Source organism: Colias eurytheme, chromosome 29 (assembly GCF_061535395.1).
Source record: "Colias eurytheme isolate Ceu_HAF_F1 chromosome 29, ilColEury1 Martin Lab GWU primary, whole genome shotgun sequence".
Taxonomy (NCBI): domain Eukaryota; kingdom Metazoa; phylum Arthropoda; class Insecta; order Lepidoptera; family Pieridae; genus Colias; species Colias eurytheme.
Genome location: NC_143008.1, coordinates 7111295 through 7120801, shown reverse-complemented (window position 1 = coordinate 7120801; position 9507 = coordinate 7111295). Strand labels below are relative to the sequence as shown.

General features: G+C 33.1%; 1 protein-coding gene across 1 annotated transcript; it reads right to left on the bottom strand.

Annotated features, from left to right (window-relative positions):
* Positions 1-46: 46 nt before the first annotated feature.
* Positions 47-6800, bottom strand: ProRS-m (prolyl-tRNA synthetase 2-like protein, mitochondrial). The gene is made up of 9 exons (XM_090118229.1): positions 6623-6800; positions 5866-6117; positions 5261-5341; positions 4056-4236; positions 3088-3257; positions 2515-2633; positions 1926-2022; positions 735-874; positions 47-228 (listed from the first exon to the last, which is right to left on the bottom strand). Exons 1-9 carry the CDS (start codon positions 6713-6715, stop codon positions 60-62), a joined length of 1302 nt encoding a protein of 433 aa, XP_089974355.1. The 5' UTR covers positions 6716-6800; the 3' UTR covers positions 47-59.
* Between the last annotated feature and the right edge of the window lie 2707 nt (positions 6801-9507).

Sequence of the window (9507 nt, the reverse complement as noted above, 5' to 3'; positions counted from 1 at the left end):
AAAGTAACAAATACTTCTTAAAACTGGACAGAAATAAAACAAAAAAATCTCTTAATCATTTAATTAGCACACTCAACTACTTTATTTGAGCTATCATTTCGCAAGAACTGCATCAATTCGTTGATATCCAGTAGGAGTGGAGTTTTAGCGTTGTTTGCGTATAATTCATATTTTGGCGGGTTTTCTATTGAATTCCAACCACAGACAATAATATTTGGATAGCCCATTCTGAAAAATAAACAAAAAATAAATAAAAAAGTGTGTCGAACACACGTGTCAGAAGTGAAACTTCTTTGGCGAGGTTGAAAGATACCTCCACCTTGACGTGACGGTATTGCCATGACGCGACCTTGCAATTTAACTTTCAACGCGCCTAAAGCAGTTTTACTTATAAAACCGCACTAAATCCGTTACGTAGTTTTAAAGATCTAAACATACATAGGGACAGACAGACAGCGACTGCGACTTTGTTTTATACTATGTAGTGATTTTTACAAACTTTCCAAACAGCCTGTATACACAAAATCGCAAAAAAGAGCGTGTACCGAGCACACGTGTCAGAACTCAAACTTTAGTCCAAAATTGTCGCCTTACTTCATGACGTGACTGTATTGCCATGACGCGACCCGGAAATTTTACTCTCAACGCGCCTAAAGAAGTTTCACTTCAAAAAGTCACAAAAAAATCACAAAAAAATACACAAAATAGTCACAAAAAAATACACAAAATCTCACCGATCAGCCATCATCATCCTCTTCCCAATAGTGAGAGTATGTCTATCATCCACAAGTACATCACCAACCACATCACCAATACAACGCGCTACACCCTGCGTCGCTTGTATTCCATGCAACGACCACTCTTTTGAACCATCCTGTATATGAAAAGATAATTAAGTGTCGCTGAAAATCAGCTCTGCAATGAAGGCCTATGCTTTTCATTGTAAAATGCTGAGCGGCAGTCCTTTTAGCATGTAGGTTGTTAGATTGAGTAGATTGTAAGTACATAAATTGTTAATTTTAATACTGCCTACCTGGTAATAAAGAATTTATTATTGTTATTTTTTATTTTTATAAAAAAAATATCTTTAAAATAACACCTAATAGGACTTTGTATTATATTTAAAATCAAAATGGACCATCATTTTTTTTACCCTTTTTTGCCTTTGCCTTTTAGTGTTTAAATTCATAATTTCAAATTAAAACGGACAAAAATCGGAATTTAAAAAAATATCTTATGCCTAAATATATTTTTTATTACATAAAAAGAAGGTGCAAATTTTAAAGTAGTATATACAGGGTGTCCCACTGTTGGTATACTAAGCTCAAAGGAGGTTATAGTTTTGCATACGCTGAGTTTGTAAAAAATACTTATAAAATACAAGCAACCCGCCCAACTTTGTCACCCGCACGTGAGCTATCGTTTAAGATTATGTTTTCATAGACCAAATGCTTGGATTTTAAGGAAAAATTTAGCAAAAATTTTTGACGTAATTTTGTTATTTAAGTATTTTTTAAGTGATCAGTGTATGCAAAACTACAAATCCATTTGCGCTTAGTATACCGATAGTGGGACACCCTGTATAGTAAATTATTTGTTGATTATTCAATTTATTGTTTAAATAATTGTATAAATTTAAATTTATAATAATATTATAAAGCTGAAAAGTTTGTTTGTTTGAATGCGCTAATCTCGGGAACTACTGGTCCGATTTGAAAAATTCTTTCGGTGTTAGATAGCCCATTTATCGAGGAAGGCTATAGGCTATATATCAACACGCTAAGATCAACAGGAGCGGAGCACTGCGGGTAAAACCGCGGGGCAAAAGTTTGAGATAAAAACAAAATGGACTTATTTTTTTTTCTTTTTAAATCATGAAATTTTAAGGTATATATAAGCGATACAAAACTAAAGTTATTACTTACCTTAGGTCCAATTACTATAGTTGAAAAAGGTGCAATGGCGGCTGGCCAGCGGATACACGTATCGGTGGATAGAGCTTCTATACTCGCTGCTAGTAACCTAGAAATATAGATAACTTAGCGGTCCGCCCCGGCATCGCCCGTGGTACATATTTCTCAATAAAAGGTAGCCTATGTTCTTTCTCAGGGTCTAAAGATTGTCTGTGCCAAATTTCATCAAAATCGGTTGAGAGGTTTAAGCGGGAAAGCGTAACAGACAGACAGATAGTTAATTTCGCATTTATAATATTAATATAGTAGGGATCTTACTATAAGTATACAGGTGTAATCGTTAAGTGTGCACAGGTGATTATTCCGTAACTAAATTTTTAAAACTAAAACGAGAAATATCAAAAAATGTTACATTAAACGCTTCCATCCAGACAAAATTTTTTTAAATCACATATTTGGGTTTCGTATCGCTCCAGTAACACCCCTGCTATTTATTTTTTCAATATTTTCAATGTACAGAATTGACCCTTCTACAGATTTATTATATGGAATACGTTGTAATATGTAATACCTAGTATGGGATAGTAAGATTTCATTTTACCTAGTAATGCCAATCCCATAACAAGACATGATCAAAGGTGTGGGATTCGAGGCTTGTGTTATGCACTTTGCTTGTAACGGCTCACTGTATTTTGTGCCCAGTATGAATGTGTGTCCCACCTGAAAGGTTGATGGGATAAGAATAAATTGAGGGTAGTACAAAAACATATATAGTGATAATAAATTCACATGTATTAAAAACATTTTTATATTGTAATAGAAAAAGGTGGGGGATTTTACGTTTATTTTTCGATAAAAGCACAACAATGTTCGGTTTTTTATTTATTTCATACATCACAAACTAAAATCGAATAGATAATATATAATATTTAAATAATAAAATTAGTAACTATATAATATTAAAAAAAAAACTCAATAATTATGTAGTTAGTTGGCTTGATCCACTTCCACCAAAAACTTCAAAAATCTTTAGGCGTAACAACAAACATGCATAATTAGAACAAAATTTATGTTCTGTTTAGATTATCTGTCATTTAAAAGATCCATTTATGAAAATATACTACTAGTTATTACAGAAACTCGCCCTAACTATCAAATTATAAAATGCACCTACCTCAACACTCCCACATACATCCGTCTCTTTCCCACACTCGCTACACTTCCCACTAGTAAGACTAGTGTGCGAGCAGGACGGACATATCGCTATCGAGTCCTCCCCCGCGGTGGCAGGTAGCTGCCACTCGTGGGATAGTGTCCCACCCATATCACCAGATGGTGCTACCACTAAAATATATAATTAATAATGATATTATCTATACTAATATTATAACGCTGAAATGTTTGTCTGTTTGAAACAAAGAAAGAAACATTTATTTTGCCAAAAATATACAATAAAAGAGGGTGCGTGGCAATCACACGTGTCAGAAGTGAAAATTCTTTGGCAAGATTCAAAGATAACAAAACCGTCGCCTTACGGCTTACTCCATGGCGTGACGGTATTGCCATGAAGCGACATTGTTATTCTCAACACGCCTAAAAAAGTTTTACTTCAATAACCTTAAATAAAAATATTATAATGGGATAAACTCATCAAAGGCTAAAGGAGGCGGTTACATACAAAAGTGAAGCCAATAATAGTGTTAAAAAGGTGTAGATAGGCTACCAACACAACATTTGATCTTCAAACGGCAAATTAACGCACACGATTAGACGTCAAAGTGAGATGGCATGATTCAACTATCGTGAACAAAGTGATAACTGCACTAAAATATAGCTAACTAGCTTACAGCCCGCGGCTTCGCCCGCTTTGTCTAAAACCTAATAAATTATATACTAAAACCTTCCTCTTGAATCACTCTATCTATAAAAAAACCGCATCAAAATCCGTTGCGTAGTTTTAAAGATTTAAGCATACAAAGGGACATAGGGACAGAGAAAGCGACATTGTTTTATACTATGTAGTGATTAGCCACATTTACACGTGCTAATAACCTATCTACAACTTTTTACGTAAAATATCATTAAATAAAACTACTTACATGAAAAATTCTATAGATAAAAACTAAAAACAAAAAATCTCACCTCTATACACGGGAAGATTCAGCATTTTAAATAACTTTTCATATACTTGAGTAACATTATTATAAGTATTTTCCGCACACTTTTGATCGGTATGAAACCCATATAAGTCCAGCATTTGGAACTCTCTAGATCTCAATAAACCATGTTTCGGCCGTAACTCATCTCTATATTTGTTTGTTATCTGAAAATAAAAAACAAGTTTCATTTAAATTATTTTTAAAGATGACTAGCTGTTCCGCGCGGTTTCACCCGCATTGCTTCGCTCCTGTTGGTCTTAGCGTGATGATATATAGCCTACAAGATTTCCGCCCGCGACTTCGCCCGCGTTTGCAAAGGAAAACCCGCATAGTTCCCGTTCCCGTGGGATTTCTGGGATAAAAACTATCCTATGTGTTAATCCAAATTACCCTCTATATGTGTGATAAATTTCATTGTAATCGGTTCAGTAGTTTTACGTCAAAGAGTAACAAACATCCATACATCCATACATCCTTACAAACTTTCGCCTTTATAATATAAATAAATAGTGATAAATTTCATTGTAATCGGTTCAGTAGTTTTTACGTGAAAGAGTAACAAACATCCATACATCCATACATCCTTACAAACTTTCGCCTTTATAATATAATAGCCTATAGCCTTCCTCGATAAATGGGCTATCTAACACCGAAATATTTTTTCAAATCGGACCAGTAGTTCCTGAGATTAGCACGTTCAAACAAACAAACAAACTCTTCAGCTTTATAATATTAGTATAGATTCTTTCTAAAACAAAGAATATCTGTAGTCAATTACAAAACATAAAATGATAATTTTTATATCAGTATAATGTTATAAATTTAAAATGTCTTTAATCAAAATAAGAAGAAAAGTGTACCTAATGTAATTTAATTAATCTATCTTCAATTTAATAGATTTTCCTACAAATTGACTAAACTCAAACTCAAACATTTATTTATTCAATTAGACTTCTTCTAGAAGCACTTTTGAATCGTCAATACATACTTTTACCAATTACCACCAATTCGGAAAACAGTATCTACAGCGAAGAACCAGCAAGACGCTCTGTACTGCATACTTCAATAATATTTATATCTACATATACTTTTGGATATTATCATAAAAAAATTTTACTTATTTTTTGCATAATAACGAAGGTTAATTTTTTTAGTTTATACAGTGCAGAAGATACATGAAAAAATTACCTGATAAATAAGTAAAGGCAATTGTTTATAAGATATTGGTCCCACATCAGCCATGAGATCAGCCACTGCTTCTTCATGGGTCTGGAATATTAAACACAATTGTTAAATTACATTTATACTTACCACTAATATTTAAAAGAACAAGCTGACCTGGCAAATTTGGTTTTAACAAGATATGCTAGTAAAGTAGGGGCAAAAAACTTAGTTTACAACTTATTTTAATTCTGCCTATTGTTATAAAAATTGCCATTTAAATTGGTTAAGTTGTTTCAGAGGAATTAGTTAACAAACAAAAGAAAACAATCAAATATATAGAAAAAGTGAAACCAAACAAGGACACTCAACCTTCATTTATTACATATTCTACTTGAGCTATTAATTTCCAGTCTCTACAATACAACAAGAAACAATTTGAGCGTCAAATTAACAAAAAAAAAATATGTATACTTTATATTATTATAATATTACACATACCATATTGGATAAAATATTAAACATATTATCTAATGATGCATTGAAACCGATTAATAATTTTGTAATAATAATCAAAATAAAAGTGGAATTGTGTGTTTCTTTAAAAGATCTTAACTAAAAAAAATACTCACAGGCGCCAACAAATACCGTTTATCATGTCTATCCTCAACTTGAAATAATTCAGAGCCAACATCCTCCAGCCTCCCCGATCGTTCCCATAATCGAGATGATGTTAAACATGGTAGCGATATTCTTTGAGCGTTCACATCTTGTAAACATTTATGGATCAGATCCTCGAGTTTGGTGATCGCTCGTCTCGCTAGCGGCAGGATCGTGAAGAAACCCGCACTCGTTGGACGGATAAGACCGCATTCTAGTAATAGCTGTAATGTTTGAATCAATCATCCTATTAAATAAATGAGAATCAATCATCCTATTAAATAAATTTGTGACGATGGATGTGTGTTGGTCTTTCACTAGTTTATGGTAATGTAAGTAATATATTAGAATTACACATGAGCTATAGAAATACTTGATATATTGGTGAAACAGCACAGCAAGACTAGTATTTGATACATGAAGTTTATATGTACTCCAGTCTCTAAGTATGTACTACTATGTATTTGTGTGGACTAGCAACTTGCCCCGTGTTGACTAGGAATAAAGAATAGCCTTTATAAGTCGCTAAAAGTGTATTTATTGAAGCAATTTTCTTGATCGGATTAATACTTCCCATTACTCAATATAAAGCTTCCAACAAGCTTCCAACATACAATGTTGGAAGCTAACGAGATTAGTATAAATAAAATTTAACATAAAAATGTGTTTTTTTAAAGTCAAGTACAATTTTTAATGTTCTTTTCAAAGTAATAAGATCTATTTACTTACTTTTTGACTTTTACATGTTATTTCAGTGTTTTTAATCTTAGCTCCTTTCGGTATTGTGATAATTGGTTGAAATATTTGAGAGAGTAACCTCATAATATTGATTTTATGTCTAAAAACTTATTTTTAAGATAAATTTCGTATAATTTAGCTTTGTTTTTATTTTCACTTTCGAGGTTATATCAGCTGATCGGTTATGTCACTTGAGACAGATGACAGTTGTTTTATTTATGGCATATTTTTATAGTATCGAATACAAGGTATTTGGGATATCTATAAAAATCAAAAGAAACACGTATGAAATTTCGTTGTTAGAAAGATTTCGTTCTTATGGTTAGGGAGCCAGGTGCAAATTTGGTTAACTATTTCCTCTCAAGAGATAATTCGTCAGACGCATGAGAGTATAGTATTATAAAGCCTCGTGAACGTCAGCTGGCGCTCGGTTGGGGGGGTGAGCGGTTGTAGCCTCCCACGCACATAGGAAAAAAAATACATTCATTCATTCATTTCCTCTCAGCTAAAAATTTGTCAAATTGTAGCTAACCCAATATCTCAACGAAAAAAAATAGTCAGCTGGTTACAACATGGTGTATTATACGTCAGCTGGTGTCTCGAACATGAAAGTTAAATTTAAAGAAAAATTTATTTTCCGTTATTTCCTCTCAAACAAAAATTTACCTGATGATAGCTTATATGTAACTGTGGATAAATATATATGTCAGCTGGCTGTATCTTGGTGGAAAAACCGTCAGCTGATACGGGAGGCTACAACCGCTCTTCCCCCCAACCGAGCTCCAGCTGACGTTCACGAGGCTTTATAATACTATACTTTGATGCATTTTACTAATTACCGCTTGAGAGGAACTTGGTCATAAAATCTGCTGCTGGCTCCCGGACCATTATTTTTTTGAACTAAGCCATTACATATTATTCCAGATATTGATGGACATTGCGTTAAAGTAGCTTAGATCCTTTATTTCTAAACCTAAAAATGAACATTCAATTATGCTATCTGGAATACATTACATTATACAGCTATTTATAGTAAGCTTTTGCTCGACATTTATCTGAAACCGATTTCATATTATGGATGAATGCATTGTGCTTAAAACAATCATAATATTATTTTTGCGATTTTCAGTGCTTATATCAGTTAATTTTTTATTTAAAAAATATTTTATATCCTTTATATTACGGCGGCGTCCATTGCATTGGCTTGAATGCTGTCCAGCAACTGCATATCTATAGCATTAAATGAAAAATAGAAAAATTCTTAAAATTAGATAAGAAAATGTGCAATAATTCGTCTATTTCAATAACTTTTGAACTATGGAATTTTCATTTTAATCATATGGTGTGTGTGTGCCTAGCCCCATCGGGGTTGATTTTTTTGCAATTTTTATAATTTTTATTAGTTAGGTAAGTACTTAACTAAAACTAAGTGCCTAGCTAGTTAACCATTATTTTTCATTTTAAATCTTCTCTTGACAATTATATTGGACACAAAAAAGATTTATCCAATTTACTGCAGTCATTTGAAAGATTAGTGCTTACGAACAATATATTGATTTTTATTCATTATGATATGAAGGTAGTAGTCCGTTTTCTTATGGGCATGCTTGTATGGAAAGGTATACATTTTTGAGTAAAGCAATGAAATTTGGTTCGAATGTTGTACTCATCCACCTAAGCCCAAATCGCCTGGTAGCCAGTGTCTACTCCCCGGCAGAAGGGAGGGAGGGGGGGTTATAGAACAGAGCGCCCGGCGCTCGGAAAAAAAATTCTGGCGGATTCATTTCGCCCTTTGAGTCGAGTTTGGTGTCGTTATCAGGTAACTAGATGATGCCCGATTCATTCCCCATACCAGTTTTTTAGGGTTCCGTAGCAAAATATGTCACAATCTTTAAAATAATAAACTTTTGGCAGTGGCAAAATCCAAACAAACCAGTATATTTTTATATTTTTGTATCAAACTTGGTTTATAAAAAAATACTGTCTGAAAGGCCATTTCATGCAAATTATAAAAACATTAACATATAACATATATCTTACCATTTTCAATGTGAAATAAATTATAGAAAGTACATGAACGTTCGACAGCGCAGCGTAGGGGACCGCTAATAGACCCGAAAAATAAGCAATAACATAAAACAAAAACCAGTCAAGTGCGAGTCTGACTCGCCCATCGAGTGTTTCGTACTTATTTGTCCTATACCATGTTATCTTGTCTGGTAGGACCTGGTTAACTGATACACACACACTTTCGTCTTTATAATATTAGTGTAATTTTTAATCATCTTTAAATTATAAATGAAGTAAGGTAACATTGTTAAAAATAAAGATATATAATAATAGAACGTTTTTGTATTAATAATAATGACAACCACCTCCACAATTACATAATTCGGTACATTTGAGCTGGCGTATAAAACACTTCAATCTGGAATTGCAAGATTTCACGCACCGACATCTTATCAATTCAAAGCTTCTCTTTTCTTTTTATTTCAGATGGGCAAGGAATATTTTGATTTTTTTAGGTCCCTAAATATATTACACAGCCTGTAAAACTGCCCTTAAGGTGTGTTGTTTAAGAGCAGCTTCTGTGGGAGGCAAATTTTCGATTTGCCTGTCCGTTTTTGTTAAAAATTTGTTTGCGACCCTCATTTACTGTCACAGCGGGGTACAATGTGAAAAACAAACATGTACTTATAATAATTATAAAAAAAATATAAGTTCTGGATAAGAGTATCCTTAAAATATCGTGACCGTCCTTACCTATCATGCATTGTAATCACAAACTTTTCAATTTCACTGTCTGCATATTTGCCACTGTAAAGTGCTTCAAATCCTCGTGTGACATTCGGATATGCCTTCCATACCTCAAATAC

Coding starts and splice junctions, on each gene's coding strand:
- ProRS-m (XM_090118229.1), bottom strand. CDS start 6,715: ATGAGGTTACTCTCTCAAATATTTCAACCAATTATCACAATACCGAAA. Junction 4,237..5,260: donor TGCCTTTACTTATTTATCAG/GTAATTTTTTCA, acceptor TTTTATTTTCAG/ATAACAAACAAATATAGAGA. Junction 875..1,925: donor CTATAGTAATTGGACCTAAG/GTAAGTAATAAC, acceptor TTTCATATACAG/GATGGTTCAAAAGAGTGGTC.